Raw genomic sequence first — 15228 nt, 5'->3', positions numbered from 1 at the left:
CTATCTCACTAGCTTGACCATCTGTGGCGCGCGGTTCCTAGCTCATAAACTAAGTACTATGTAATCCTCCTCTACTTCTCAGTGTATGTAAGTAGTGTAAAAAGTACGTCTGTGAAGTGTGTAAGTAGCATGCAGTAGCTCAAAGTGACAATATAATCCTCGTCTACATCAGGTCAGTGTGTTTATCATAGAGAAAAAGTTCGTAAGCTATCTTGCATTTTAATCTTCCTTCCCTTCCCTTATTTCCTTCCTTTTCCTTCCCCTCCCTTGACCTGACCTGACCTCATCTCGTAAGGTATTGTGTTAACAGCCTCGGTATCTCGACCATTGCATTTTCCCCTCTCTTCTCTTTCTTGCCTTTCCCTTCCCTTCCCTTATCTCCTTTCTTTCCCTTCCTTGACCTGACCTGACCTCATCTCGTAAGGTATTGTGTTAACAGCCTCGGTATCTCGACCATTGCATTTTCCCCTCTCTTCTCTTTCTTGCCTTTCCCCTTCCTTCCCTTATCTCCTTTCTTTCCCTTCTTTATCTTCTTTCCCTTCCTTGGCCTGGCCTGACCTCATCTTGTAAGCTATTATGTTAACAGCTTCGGTATGTCGCCCCTTGCATTTTCACCTTCTTCCTTTCCTTCCCCTCCCCTCCCTGGCTTTCCCTTCCCTGATTTACTTCCTTTCCATTCCCTTCCCTGATTTCCTTCCTTTCCATTCCCTTCCCTGATTTCCTTCCTTTCCCTTCTCTCTTTTCCTCCTTGACCTGCCCTGACCTCATCCTGTAAGCTATTGTGTTAACAGCCTCGGTTTCTCGCCTTAACCCCGGTGCAAAATTTTCCACACGAGTGCTTGGCTTCCTAATTCGGGTAGCTTCACCTTACCTTACCTGACACTCCCTTTCCTTAATCCCTTCCCATCCTTCCGCCTCGCTTCCCTCTCCTTCCTTGACCTTCCCTTTCCCTTCCTTCTTCTCCTTTCCATTCCCTAATCCCATTCATTGCGTGCCTTCCCTTTCATTCTCATCTCCTCCCTTACTTTACCTTCCACCCCCTTTCCCTCCTTCCCTTGCATTCTCATCTCCCTTCCTTTCCCCTCCCTTCCGTGACCTTCCTTTCCCCTCCAGATGCTTCCCTCACGTCAATATTTCTAACGGCCGACAAGGTGATCAATCGAGTTTTCATTGGTGTTTTTTTCACGTTCACGGCACAGAAGAAGGGTCAATCTACCGCCAGGGTCATAACACTACCTTGGAAATGGAAGAAGATGCGGAAAGGAAAGGGAGAGGAAAGGAATGGGGTTCTCAAGTAGACGATACAAAATAAATCATAACGGCGCCATATTGAGGGTCTCGTGGACTAGATCGGGTTTTCAGGTTCATGGTACAGAAGAAGGGTCAATCTACCACCGGGGTCATAACACTACCTTGGAAATGGAAGAAGATGCGGAAAGAAAAGGGAGAGGAAAGGGAAGGGGTTCTCAAGTAGACGATACAAAATAAATCATAACAGCGCCATATTGAGGGTCACGTGAACTAGACCAAACACATACAGCGTTAACACCTGTGATCAATTAGTTTCCCGCGCAGGTGTTTGGTCTGTGAGTAATTAGCAATCGGGTTTTCATGGGTGTGTTTTCACGTTCATGGTACAGAAGAAGGGTCAGTCTACCTTCCTCAAGTAGACAAAACAAAAGATATCATAACAGCGCCATATTGAAAGCCTCGTTAACTAGACCAAACATAGATCCTCAACACCTGTGATTAATTAGTTCCCCGCGCAGGTGCTTGGTTTGTGATTAATTAGCGAATACCTGTATCTTACCTGACGCTCCCTTCACTCCCATTCCCTACCCTTTCATTTTCCTCGTGAACTACACCAAATGTAACATACCGCCACAATACCTGTCATTAATTAGTTATCCGCGCAGGTGTTTGGTCTGCGATGAAGTGTGATTAATTAGCGAATACATACGAACATAGGGAAAGTGCAAGAGGCCGAGGGCACACACACAATCCAGAACTTCAATCCCCCCCCCACACGGTGAGGTGTAGTTTCAGGATTACAGGTAGAGGCTTACCTTCACTTACCCGCACGGGCAGTCGGTACATGCCTTTTCTACCCCACACCTCACACTGCACTGCACACCCTGCTGCCGTATGTATCCAGTCTACCTTAAAACAGTCCATCTAAACAAGCATCAACTATGATATGTGATTGTGAGTGTGGATCATTCCTCCCTATCCCTTCCCCCAATAATTGCCTCATATCTGCCTATAATATATATATATCTTTTTCTAATTTAAATCCATTATTTGTTCTATCCTTCCTCTATCTTTACTTACAATTTACTTGTCTTTTTTTGTATCGCCTTTGACACATTTCTATCAGATCTCCCCACATCCCTTCTTTCGTTCTCTCGTCTCTCTGGAATAAGTTTAGATGTTTTGTTTCAGCCTATTTTGATATGGGAGGTTCCTCAGCCCCTGAATCATCTTGGTCATCCTCCTCTGAACTGATTCTAGCAAGTTGATGTCCATTCATTCTAGCAAGTTGATGTCCATTCCTGTATCTTACCCGACGGTCCCTTCCCTTCCCTCCTCCCTTCACTCCCATTCCCTACTCTTCATTTTCCTCGTGAGCCAGACCAAGTGTAACACAGAGCCTCAACACCTGTGATTAGTTAGTTCCCCGCGCAGGTGTTTGGTCTGCGTGTAATTACTTAGCGAATACCTCTACCTTACCTGACGCTCCCTTCTCCTCCCTTCCCTTTCCTAATCCCTTCCTCCCTATAGTTATTTCTTTTTATTTATTTATTTATATTTTTTTCATTCCCATCTTCTCCCTTCCTATAGTTATTCCTTTTTATCTATTTTCTACTTTTTTCATTCCCATCTTCTCCTTTCCCTTCTCTCTTCCCTTTCCTTTCATTCCCTTCTCCTTTACCTTCCTTCATATGCTCTTTTTTTCACTTATTTTTATTATCTTTTTCTATTCATTCATTTGCTATCTTTTTAATTCCCATCCTCCCTTCCCTTCTCCTCCCTTCCCTACCCTCGCATTTTCCTCTTCTCCCAATCCTTCCCCTCCCTATCCTTCCTTTCCCTTGCATTCTCATCTCCTCCCTTCCTCGACCTTATCTTCCACTTCCTTTCCCTCCCTCCCTTCCCTTGCTTTCTCACCTCCATTCCCTGACCTTCCATTCCTTTCCTTTCCTCTCCCTTACCTCTCTTTCGTTTCCTTTCCTTGATTTGACCTGACCTCATCTTGTAACCTTGTGACGTGACCTTGCCTAAACACACACACTCACACGTGGGATGTAAACCAAGCTCTCTCTCTCTCTCTCTGTGTCTCTTGATAATTAAACAGGTCAGACAAGATGGGTACACCACCACCATCATAACTTAAAAAAAAAAACTTGGATATCCTACAAGCGGGTTTTGGAGGGATTAATTCATCCATCTCTACGAATACTAGGCATCATGTTTTTCTCTCTTTATACGGCAAAGATTTGAAGTTACGAGGAAAAGAAGAAAAAAATAAAATAAATCTAAAGTCTGCAAAATCTGGAATATTGTGTGTGTGTGTGTGTGTGTGTGTGTTGCAGTGTGTCGCTGGAAATTAGAGGAAGTTGCAGGCAATCTTTCTCTCCACTGGTAGAGAGAGAGAGAGAGAGAGAGAGAGAGAGAGAGATTAATAATAGGTGCATGAGTAGGTAGAAATGTGTGTGAGAGAGAGTGAGGCGTAACCCTACGAAACACATGTCGATGCATTTCAACAAACACACACACACACATACACACACACACATACACGCCCCGGGGGAACGAATTACTAGGCCAGTCCAGCCTTGGAAATTCCTCCTCCTCCTCCTCCTCCTCCTCCTCCTCCTCCTCTTCCTCTTCCTCCTCCTGGTCTGGTCCCCCGCGTTTTCAACGTTGATCTTTCTTTCCATGAACTGACTGCCGCCTTTCTTCCTCCTCCTTCTCCTCTTCTTCTTCTTCTTCTTTCTCCTCCTCCTACGTACCGTATCCAACGATTTCCATGATTATCTGTATTTTCTGCTTCTTCCTCCTCTTCTTTTTCCTCCTCCTCCTTCCCTTCACGTTCAAAATTTTCCATGATTATCCGTATTTTTTTATTCTTCCCCTCCTTCCTCTTCTTCTTTCTCTTCCTCTTCCTCCTCCTCCTCATTCTCGATCAAATTTATCCACAACAATAAATTATCTTCACTTTTTTGTCTTCCTTTTCTTCTCCATCCTCCTCCTCTTCTTCATCCTCTTCCTATTATTATTATTTTTATCTTCCTACACTCCCATTTCTTCCTATCCTCCTCCTCTTCCTTCCCTTCTTATTCAAAATTTTCAATGATTATCTGTATTTTCTGCTTATTCTCTTCCTTCCTCTTCTTCTTCCTCCTCCTCCTCATTCTCGATCAAGTATTTCCACAACAATTATCTTCATTTTTTTTTGTCTTCTTCCTTTTCTTCTCCCTCCTCCTCTTTCTCTTCTTCATCCTCTTCCTATTTTTTTTTATCTTCCTATCCTCCTACTCCTCCTCCTCCTCTTAAACCTTTCATCCTTATCTCCTTTTCATCTTCCTCCCACACGCCTATCCTAAGCCTCCTCCTCCTCTCCTCCTCCTCCTCTTCACGAATTTCAAAAGTTATATATAATGATTCGTAATGGAAGAATGGGTACCTCTCTCTCTCTCTCTCTCTCTCTCTCTCTCTCTCTCTCTCTCTCTCTCTTCAATGTTTCCGAGAATTCCTTAATGTTGAAAAATATTTCTTCATTGTAAGAATGCATGTGACCGGTTCTCTCTCTCTCTCTCTCTCTCTCTCTCTCTCTCTCTCTCTCTCTCTCTCTCTCTCTCTCTCTCTCTCTCTCTCTCTCTCTCTCTCTCTCTCTCTTTACATAACCTTTAACTTTCTCTAATTGTTTTCTCTTTTTCTTTCCTCTTCCTCCTCCTTCTTCTTCTTCTTCTTCTTCTTCTTCTTCTTCTTCTTCTTCTTCTTCTCCTCCTTTTATTATTATGATTATTTTTATTTTGCTTCCAATGTTTCCGAGGTACATTTTTCTCTCCTCCCTCCCCTTTCTTCCCTTCTCCTCCTCCTCTTCCTCCTCCTCCTCCAAATCTGGCTGCTGCAACTTTCCTTTTGTGTGTGTGTGTGTGTGTGTGTGTGTCATTCCTGTCATTGTGTTGCTACTTGTTAAAAAAAAATTACACACACACACACAGAGAGAAAGGCAAGAGTGAGGGCAACGGACGGCCGCGTGTACGTATATTGTGTGTGTGTGTGTGTGTGTGGGAAAATCCATGGATGACGATAAACTCCCAAACTTTAATAGGAGGAAGAGGAGGAGGGGAGGAAGTGGTCCGTGTTTCTACCTAGCTGCTATCCTCCTCCTCCTCCTCACCTGTTCTGACGGCCACCTGGGAGAGAAACACGTGACCAGGAGGAGGAGGAGGAGGGGGAGGGAAAACGAGAGCAGCAGCAAAAGGAGGAGGAGGAAGGGGAGGGGGAGGAAGGCGACACAGAAGGAGGAGGAGGAGGAGGAGGGGGGAGGGAAGACACGAGAGCAACAGCAAAAGGAGGAGGAAGAAGGGGAGGGGGAGGAAGAGGACACAGAAGGAGGAGGAAGGGGAGGGGGAATTAGTTGTGGTTAAGATAATGTTGGTTGTGGAAGAGAAGAAAGGAGGAGGAGGAGGAGGAGGAAATGCTATGAAGATCAGGGAAGGAAAAATATGATAAACAAAACTGATAAAGGAAGGAAGAGGAGGAAGAAGAAGAAGAGAAGTAGGAAGAAGAAAGATGAGAGAGAGAGAGAGAGAGAGAATAAAATGAAAAGGGTGAGGGAGAGATAGGAGGAAAAGGGAGGGAAGGGTGGAGGAGGCTTTTCAAGGCCAGCTGACACACACACACACACACACACACACACACACACGACAAATTATATAAGGATGATTGTAGTAGTAGTAGTACCGGTGGTAGTAGTAGTAGTAGATGTGGTATTAGTAGTAGATGTAGTAGTGGTGGTAGTAGTAATAGTAGTAGTGGTGGTGGTAGTAGTAGTAGTAGTAGTAGTAATAATAGCAGTAGTAGTAGTAGTAGTAGTAATTTCAATGCAGCCACACGGTAGTAATCAACGGGACTCAGGATTCACAAACATTATAAGAAAGGATTGATGAAGTCCTTGAAAAACATACTGAAGAAATTCCTTGGACCGTCAAACAGAGATATAAATAGACACTTGATAGATAGGTAGATAGATAGAGTAGTAGTAGTAGTAGTAGTTCTGGTAGCAAGAGAAAAAAAATAATAGTGAGAGAGAGAGAGAGAGAGAATTAATTATACCACAAACATCTGTAGACTAAAAAATCTATCATCTCTCTCTCTCTCTCTCTCTCTCTATCTATCTATCTATCTATCTCACACACACCACAACCTTGTATCAGTAACAAGACAACTTTTACGTTTCCTAAAATTGCGTAATAACTTCCGTGTGTGTGTGTGTGTGTGTGTGTGTGTGTGTGTGTGTGTGTATTCCTTCCGTTTATATCAGTGCAAACCTCCTTAAAATGTCCGTGTGTGTGTGTGTGTGTGTGTGTGTGTATTCCTTCCGTTTATATCAGTGCAAACCTCCTTAAAATGTGCGTGTGTGTGTGTGTGTGTGTGTGTGTGTGTGTATTCCTTCCGTTTATATCAGTGCAAACCTCCTTAAAATGTCCGTGTGTGTGTGTGTGTGTGTGTGTGTGTGTGTGTGTGCTCTGATTGGTATTTCATTGTTTATATCAGTGGAAATCTCCCAGGAAAGTCGTGACAGTAAAAAGAATATATATAATTATAAAGAAAAACGTAGAAAATGATTTATACTACTACTACTACTACTACCACCACTACCAAGAAAACACTTTATAGAGGTTATTCTTTGTACAGAGATTCAAACAGACAGTTATTTGATAGATATGAGATAGATTGTCAGAAAAATTAGATAGAAAATAGACATAGCTGATAGATATTGATAAGTAAATGAAGAGATATAGACCACATGATTAAAAGTAGTAGTAGTAGTATGTTGTCTAGAAGGGAGTGAAGTCTTTACATATTGCTTTGACACGGCTGGAATTTATTTATATTGAGTGAAGTTTCCATTTTCTTGTCAAGTTATTATTTTTTTTTATATATACTGGAGCAACAAAGTGATGTGTGTGTGTGTGTGTGTGTGTAAGCCTCACTGTCACATTCACACACACGCACACATTCACACACACACACACACACACACACACACTGTTTTGTTTTATTCCAGTATATATAAAAAAATAATAACTTGACAGCAGAAAATGGAAACTTCACTCATCCATTCAATCCTTTCTAGACAACATACTACTACTACTATTACTACTACTACTATTACTACTACTACAACTACTACTATTACTACTACTACTACTACTACTACTACTACTACTTTTAATCACGTGGTCAATAGCTATACATTTACTTATCATTATCGATCTGCTTTGTCTATCTTCTATCTATTTTTTTCTGGCAGTCTATCTCATATCTATCAATTAACTGTCTATTTGAATCTCTGTACAAAGAATGACCTATATAAAGTGCTTTCTTGATAGCAGTAGTAATAGTAGTAGTAGTAGTAGTAGCAGCAGCCTTATCATCATATCTATTCCATTTACTGTCTCGAATTTCCTTGTATTAGAAAGTTTAACGCGTTCTCTTTATCATACGAAAGCCTACACATCAAAATAATAAGCGAAATATCCTCCTTCCTTGATAATAGCAGTAGTAGTATATATATTATTTTCTATGTTTCTCCTAATCATTATATATATTTCATCTGCTGTCACGAAACTTTAAGTCCTCCTTCTTATCACACAAAGGCTAATTCCTGTACTGACACAATAACCTCAATATTTTCAAGTAGCTCCATATTTTCCTTTCTTTCTCTCTGTTTCTCATTTTCTACATTAATTTTCTGCCATGACCTCCCAGGCATTACAAAGTTTGTCCTCCTTCTTATCACACAAAGGCTAATTCCTGTACTGACACAATAACCTCAATATTTTCTAGTAGTTCCATATTTTCCTTTCTTTCTCTCTGTTTCTGATTTTCTACATTAATTTTCCATCATGACCTCCCAGGCATTACAAAGTTTAAGTCCTCCTTCTGATCACGCAAAGGCTAATTCCTGTACTGACACAATAACCTCAATATTTTCAAGTTGCTCCATATTTTCCTTTCTTTCTCTCTGATTCTCATTTTCTATATTAATTTTCCATCATGACCTCCCAGGGATTACAAACTTTAAATCCTCCTTCTTATCACGCAAAGGCTAATTCCTGTACTGACACAATAACCTCAATATTTTCTAGTAGTTCCATATTTTCCTTTCTCTCTCTCTGTTTCTCATTTTCTACATTAATTTTCTGCCATGACCTCCCAGGCATTACAAAGTTTGTCCTCCTTCTTATCACACAAAGGCTAATTCCTGTACTGACACAATAACCTCAATATTTTCTAGTAGTTCCATATTTTCCTTTCTTTCTCTCTGTTTCTGATTTTCTTCATTAATTTTCTGCCATGACCTCCCAGGCATTACAAAGTTTAAGTCCTCCTTCTTATCACACAAAGGCTAATTCCTGTACTGACACAATAACCTCAATATTTTCTAGTAGTTCCATATTTTCCTTTCTTTCTCTCTGTTTCTGATTTTCTTCATTAATTTTCTGCCATGACCTCCCAGGCATTACAAAGTTTAAGTCCTCCTTCTTATCACACAAAGGCTAATTCCTGTACTGACACAATAACCTCAATATTTTCAAGTAGCTCCATATTTTCCTTTCTTTCTCTCTGTTCCTCATTTTCTACATTAATTTTCTGCCATGACCTCCCAGGCATTACAAAGTTTAAGTCCTCCTTCTTATCACACAAAGGCTAATTCCTGTACTGACACAATAACCTCAATATTTTCTAGTAGTTCCATATTTTCCTTTCTTTCTCTCTGTTTCTGATTTTCTTCATTAATTTTCCATCATGACCTCCCAGGCATTACAAAGTTTAAGTCCTCCTGATCACACAAAGGCTAATTCCTGTACTGACACAATAACCTCAATATTTTCATGTAGTTCCATATTTTCCTTTCTTTCTCTCTGTTTCTGATTTTCTACAATAATTTTCCATCATGACCTCCCAGGCATTACAAAGTTTAAGTCCTGCTTCTTATCACACAAAGGCTAATTCCTGTACTGACACAATAACCTCAATATTTTCATGTAGTTCCATATTTTCCTTTCTTTCTCTCTGTTTCTGATTTTCTACAATAATTTTCCATCATGACCTCCCAGGCATTACAAAGTTTAAGTCCTGCTTCTTATCACACAAAGGCTAATTCCTGTACTGACACAATAACCTCAATATTTTCTAGTAGTTCCATATTTTCCTTTCTTTCTCTCTGTTTCTGATTTTCTACATTAATTTTCTGCCATGACCTCCCAGGCATTACAAAGTTTGTCCTCCTTCTTATCACACAAAGGCTAATTCCTGTACTGACACAATAACCTCAATATTTTCTAGTAGTTCCATATTTTCCTTTCTTTCTCTCTGTTTCTCATTTTCTATATTAATTTTCCATTACAAAGTTTAAGTCCTGCTTCTTATCACACAATGGCTTTTTTTCTGCATTAACACCACAACCTCAATGCATTCTAGTAGTGTCATATTTTCTTTTCCTTATTTCTGTTTCTTATTCTATATATTATTTTTCCTTCATGACCTCCCAGGCATTACAAATTTTAAGTCCTGCTTCTTATCACACAATGGCTTTTTTCTGCATTAACACAACAACCTCAATGCATTCTAGTAGTGTCATATTTTCCTTTCCTTATTTCTGTTTCTTATTCTATATATTATTTTTCCATCATGACCTCCCAGGCATTACAAAGTTTAAGTCCTTATCACACAACAGGTTTTTCCTTCACTAAAACAACAGTCTTGATATGTTCTGTTCATGTTATATTCCCTTGGTCACCATCTCGATCTTGACACCAGAAGTACACCCATGTCAAACCTTACCTATATAACATTTTAACTCCTCCTCCTTATCACACACAAAGGCTTCTTCCTGCATTAAAACAACCACCTCAATGTATTCCGTTCATGTTATATTCCCTTGCTAACCATCTCGATCTTGACACCAGAAGTTCACCCATGTCAAACCTTACCTATATAACATTTTAACTCCTCCTTACCACACGAAGGTTTTTTCCTGCACTAACACAACAACCTCAATGTATTCTCTTCAGGTTATGAAGAATCCTCTTGAATCAGTTCCTCAGATATTAATAATGACCTTTTTTTTTAACCTGGTGACAGTTATACACGCTTTCTGCACCTTGAACGGGGAAACCACGCGTGAAAACCCAGCTAGTCTTCTCTGTGGCCTTGGGAAACATTCATAATGGGAGCCTCCCTGCATTAAATAAACACTAAATAGCTTGTTCTTTCAGTATTTACCTTCCTGGGCGGTTTAATGTGGTGTTTGTCCTTGTTTTCTTGCGTTTTCGTGAAGATTTTTCCGCCCACCCAATCTGACACTTCACCATAACAACTGATGAAAATGATGTTTTTGGCGGGGAATTTGTGTTTGCGCACTTTTAACGGGGATACATTTTTTTGTGTTTTACTATATATACTACTACTACCACTATTAACATTGCTTTATCTTATCTGTTTCTTGTATTTTTTTTCGTTTCCTTTCCCTATAAATAAAAAAAATAATGAGAGAGAGAGAGAGAGAGAGAGAGAGAGAGAGAGAGAGACTTGCAACATATGACACAAAAACTTGAACCTGTTATTAAACGCATTTTTTTTCACTCAATAATCTCTCTCTCTCTCTCATTCCTTCATTTCCTTCTCTCTTTTTCTTTTATTTTTCATTTTCTTCCTTCCTCCATCTCTCTCTCTCTCTCTCTACTACTATTACTATTACTACTACCACTACTACTACTACTACTATTACTACCACCAGGAAATCCCCGTTCTCACCTTCCTCCCCCAATTAACAGAACGAAAATACATCAGTAACCTCAATTTCCTCAGCTGGTCTTCCCCACCTGTGTTACTAAGCATGATAACACCCCCGACACACCTTAATTTACAACACGGACACACGCGCACACAAACTATTCATGTGTGTGTGTGTGTGTGTGTGTGTGTGTGTGTGTGTGACGAAACATTACCGGCATTTCCTGTATATATTATTCATTCAGTCTTCTCTTATTTTTGTTATTGTACTTTTATCCATTAATGGTAGTAGTAGTAGTAGTAGTAGTAATAGTAGTAGTAGTAGTAGTAGTAGTAGCAGTAATAGTAGTAGTAGTAGTAGTAGTAAAGATGTGGTAGTATTTATCTATCTATCTATCTATCTACCTATCTATCTATTAATCTATCTATCTATCTACCTACCTATCTATCTATTAATCTGGCTATCTATTTATCTATCTATCTAACTTTTTATCTACCTATCAATCTATCTATCTATCTATCTATCTACCTATCTATCTATTAATCTATCTATCTATCTATCTACCTATCAATCTATCTATCTATCTATCTATGTCTATATCTATATCTATTTCTCAAGGGTCAGGTAGTTTCCCCACAAGGTGCCTCCCCTGACCCCTTCCTGTGTGTTAACCTTTCCCATCTCTGAATAAATAAACACAGTAATTACACAATGACACTTCCTATTATTAAACTCCTTCTCTGGAATCATTGTATCTCTCACTCTTTAATTATGTGACTCAATAATTACTTTGTTTTCTTTTTGGTATTATTTCTTTTGTATTTGCAACTATTTTTATTCTTTGGCCTCTCTCTCTCTCTCTCTCTCTCTCTCTCTCTCTCTCTCTCTTCTTACATTCCCAGCATTTCTCTCTCTCTCTCTTCCACCCATGTTCAAACCATCTCTCTCTCTCTCTCTCTCTCTTCCACCCATGTCCAAACCATCTCCAGCATCCTTTTAACATACCCAGCATCTCTCTCTCTCTCTCTCTCTCTCTCTCTCTCTCTCTCTCTCTCTCTCTCTCTCTCTCTCTCTCTCTCTCTCTCTCTCTCTCCGGTTTCTGAGCTCCACTAATATAATGCTTTCTTTCCCTTACAGAACCCAAAACAGAAGGAGGAGACAGAGGAGGGAACAACCACCCCCATCAACCACTTCAACCACCACCATGTCCAGCGACCTAATTGACCTGACCACCACCCCCCCCACCTCGACCCTTCCTAACGACCTGACCAAGCTAGCGGACAGGTTCCAATGGCCCGATTACCTGGTGTTCGCCCTGATGCTGGCCGTGTCGGCTGTCATTGGCATCATATACGGGTGTTTTGGCAAGAAGCAGGACACAAATGAGTTTCTGATGGCCGGGAAATCTATGACGACCTTCCCTGTGGCCATGTCCCTCATTGCTAGGTAAGGGAAGGGAGGGGAAGGAAAGGAAGCAGAGGGGATGGAAGGGAAGGAAAGGGCTGGGAAGGGAAGGGAATAGAGTGAATTTGTTAGGTAAGGGAAGGGAAGAGAAGGAAAGGGCTGGGAAGGGAAGGGAATAGAGTGAATTTGTTAGGTTTGGGAAGGAGAGGGACAGACCTTGCTAGTTATGATTAAAAAGGAATGAAGTTAGCAGACTGAGGTTTTTAGATACATAGAGACTGAGCCCTTACAAAACTCCAGCATGTATTACTCACCCTTCTGTTGCCTGCCTCCACAGCTTCATGTCCGCCATCACGCTGCTGGGCACTCCGTCAGAGGTGTATCAGTTTGGCTTCGTCTATTGGCTCATTGGTTTCTCCTATATCCTGGTGATGCCGGCAGCTTCATACCTATACTTCCCGGTCTTCCATAAGCTTGATGTGAGTATTGGAAGCTTGTAGTGGACTTGTGTTAGGGATGAACTTGTCTTTCATAACCTTGATGTGAGTATTGGAAGCTTGTATTGGACTTCTGTTAGGGATGAACTTGTCTTCCATAACCTTGATGTGAGTATTGGAAGCTTGCCCTGAACTTGATTTGAGCTTGTATTGGACTTGTGTTAGGGATGAACTTGTCTTCCATAAGCTTGATGTGAGTATTGGAAGCTTGCCCTGAACTTGATTTGAGCTTGTATTGGACTTGTGTTAGGGATGAACTTGTCTTTCATAACCTTGATGTGAGTATTGGAAGCTTGCACTGAACTTGATTTGAGCTTGTATTGGACTTGTGTTAGGGATGAACTTGTCTTCCATAACCTTGATGTGAGTATTGGAAGCTTGCCCTGAACTTGATTTGCGCTTGTATTGGACTTGTGTTAGGGATGAACTTGTCTTTCATAACCTTGATGTGAGTATTGGAAGCTTGCCCTGAACTTGATTTGCGCTTGTATTGGACTTGTGTTAGGGATGAACTTGTCTTTCATAACCTTGATGTGAGTATTGGAAGCTTGCCCTGAACTTGATTTGCGCTTGTATTGGACTTGTGTTAGGGATGAACTTGTCTTTCATAAGCTTGATGTGAGTATTGGAAGCTTGCACTGAACTTGATTTGCGCTTGTATTGGACTTGTGTTAGGGATGAACTTGTCTTTCATAACCTTGATGTGAGTATTGGAAGCTTGCACTGAACTTGATTTGCGCTTGTATTGGACCTTGAGGTCGGCTGGAGCTTAAACTTGTGCTGAACTTGATTTGAACTTGTATTGAACTCGATTTGAGCTTGATTTGAACTTGATTTAAAACTTGTGCTGAACTTGTATTGAACTTGATTTGAACTTGTATGGAACTTGTATTTCTTGTCAAGTTTTGTGCAATACGTAGACCTGAAAGAATGTAGATATTATTATTATTGTTATTATTATTATTATTATTATTTTTATTATTATTATTATTAGGTATTACTATTATTGTTATTATTATTATTATCATTATTGTTGTTGTTATTTCATGCTAAAAGGATTGCTTCAGATAGGGTAAGTTCTCTCTCTCTCTCTCTCTCTCTCTCTCTCAATATATATACGTATGAAATTCTACAAGCGATATACATATAAAATAACAATACATATAATATCTCTAATACATATATACTTCTTACTTCTCTTACCATCATTATCATTATTATTATTATTATTATTATCATTATTGTTATTTCTGCAGGTGACCTCAGCTTATGAATACCTGGAGAAGCGTTTCCACAGGTCTGTGCGCTGGCTGGGCTCAAGTGTGTTCATTATACAGGCAAGTAATAGTGGTAGTAGTAGTAATAGTAGTAGTAGTAGTAGTAGTAGTAGTAGTAGTAGTGGCAGTAGTAGTAGTAGTAGTAGTAGGATGGAGTACACTAACACCAGTCAGAGGACCAGGTGGAGAGGTGGAATTAGAACCTTTTTGGACTAGGTAGAGAGGTGGAATTATGACCTTTTTGGACCAGGTGGAGAGGTGGAATTAAAACCTTTGGGAACAGGTGGATAGTTGGAATTAGAACCTTTGCCAGGGCAGGATGGAGCACACAACACCAGACAGACAGAGAACCAGGTGGAGAGGTGGAATTAGAACCTTTGCCAGAACAGGGTGGACAGGGAACCAGGTGGAGGAGTGGAATTAGAGCCTTTGCTAGAGCAGGATGGAGTACACTAACAGCAGACCAGAGAGAGAGAGGAGGAGGAGGAGGAAGAGTTGAAAAAGTCCATTGTATAATACCATGAACAGCTTAACACATGATACAACAAAAACACAACTTCCGCTACATACCTCAATCTTACGTCCATCCCTTGTAGATGTGCCTGTACATGGCCATCGTGGTGTACGCCCCGGCCCTGGCGCTGGCCCAGGTGACGGGCTTCAATGTGTACGTGTCCGTGTCCCTCATCTGCTTCGTCTGCATCTTCTACACCACCCTGGGGGGCATGAAGGCCGTGCTCTGGACCGACGCACTGCAGGTGAGGGAGGGAGGATTAAATACATTATTTGAACATGACATTTAAATACACTGTAAATACATTTTATTCATCATTTTTGTTACAGTTTGAGGCACATTGTTTAAGGTTTTTATTCATAATTAAGAAGAAAAACACTTAAAAGGCTTCAAGGAATATTTTTAATAGTGCAAAAGTGAAAACTAATTTGTCCCCGCCATGCCGTGCTTCACGGTGCCCTCCACAACAGGCCGGACACACAAATACTAAACAGTGAATTT

General features: G+C 40.5%; 1 protein-coding gene and 2 long non-coding RNA genes across 10 annotated transcripts in view; 1 reads left to right on the top strand and 2 right to left on the bottom strand.

The window, feature by feature from the left end:
* Window positions 1-14921, bottom strand: part of LOC127003080 (uncharacterized) — a 27639-nt gene extending 12718 nt beyond the window's left edge. The window contains exons 1-5 of one of the 7 annotated variants that reach the window (XR_007756925.1): window positions 14784-14921; window positions 13688-13858; window positions 13209-13633; window positions 12976-13123; window positions 12754-12912 (exon numbers count right to left, since the gene is read on the bottom strand). This is a non-coding gene — a long non-coding RNA (uncharacterized LOC127003080). Of the gene's footprint in view, window positions 1-12753; window positions 13634-13687; window positions 13859-14783 lie in introns of all 7 variants that reach the window. The other 6 variants (XR_007756930.1, XR_007756928.1, XR_007756927.1 and 3 more) reach the window with 6 other exon arrangements.
* LOC127003077 (sodium-coupled monocarboxylate transporter 1-like) overlaps window positions 1-15228 on the top strand; it is a 34952-nt gene that overhangs the window by 12844 nt on the left and 6880 nt on the right. For both annotated transcript variants that reach the window (XR_007756923.1, XM_050869497.1), the window contains exons 2-5: window positions 12173-12481; window positions 12777-12918; window positions 14193-14273; window positions 14810-14971. Coding sequence is in view for 1 of the 2 variants with exons in the window: in XM_050869497.1 (XP_050725454.1) it covers window positions 12240-12481; window positions 12777-12918; window positions 14193-14273; window positions 14810-14971 (627 nt within the window). In the remaining variant the exon portion in view is untranslated. The remainder of the gene's footprint in view (window positions 1-12172; window positions 12482-12776; window positions 12919-14192; window positions 14274-14809; window positions 14972-15228) is intronic.
* On the bottom strand, window positions 7468-8906 carry LOC127003082 (uncharacterized). The gene is made up of 3 exons (XR_007756933.1): window positions 8821-8906; window positions 8370-8518; window positions 7468-8067 (listed from the first exon to the last, which is right to left on the bottom strand). It is a non-coding gene; the product is annotated as an uncharacterized LOC127003082 (long non-coding RNA).

Source organism: Eriocheir sinensis, chromosome 24, assembly GCF_024679095.1.
Source record: "Eriocheir sinensis breed Jianghai 21 chromosome 24, ASM2467909v1, whole genome shotgun sequence".
Taxonomy (NCBI): domain Eukaryota; kingdom Metazoa; phylum Arthropoda; class Malacostraca; order Decapoda; family Varunidae; genus Eriocheir; species Eriocheir sinensis.
The sequence above is the reverse complement of the archived record's forward strand: the minus strand, read 5'-3'. Positions and strand labels throughout refer to the sequence as shown.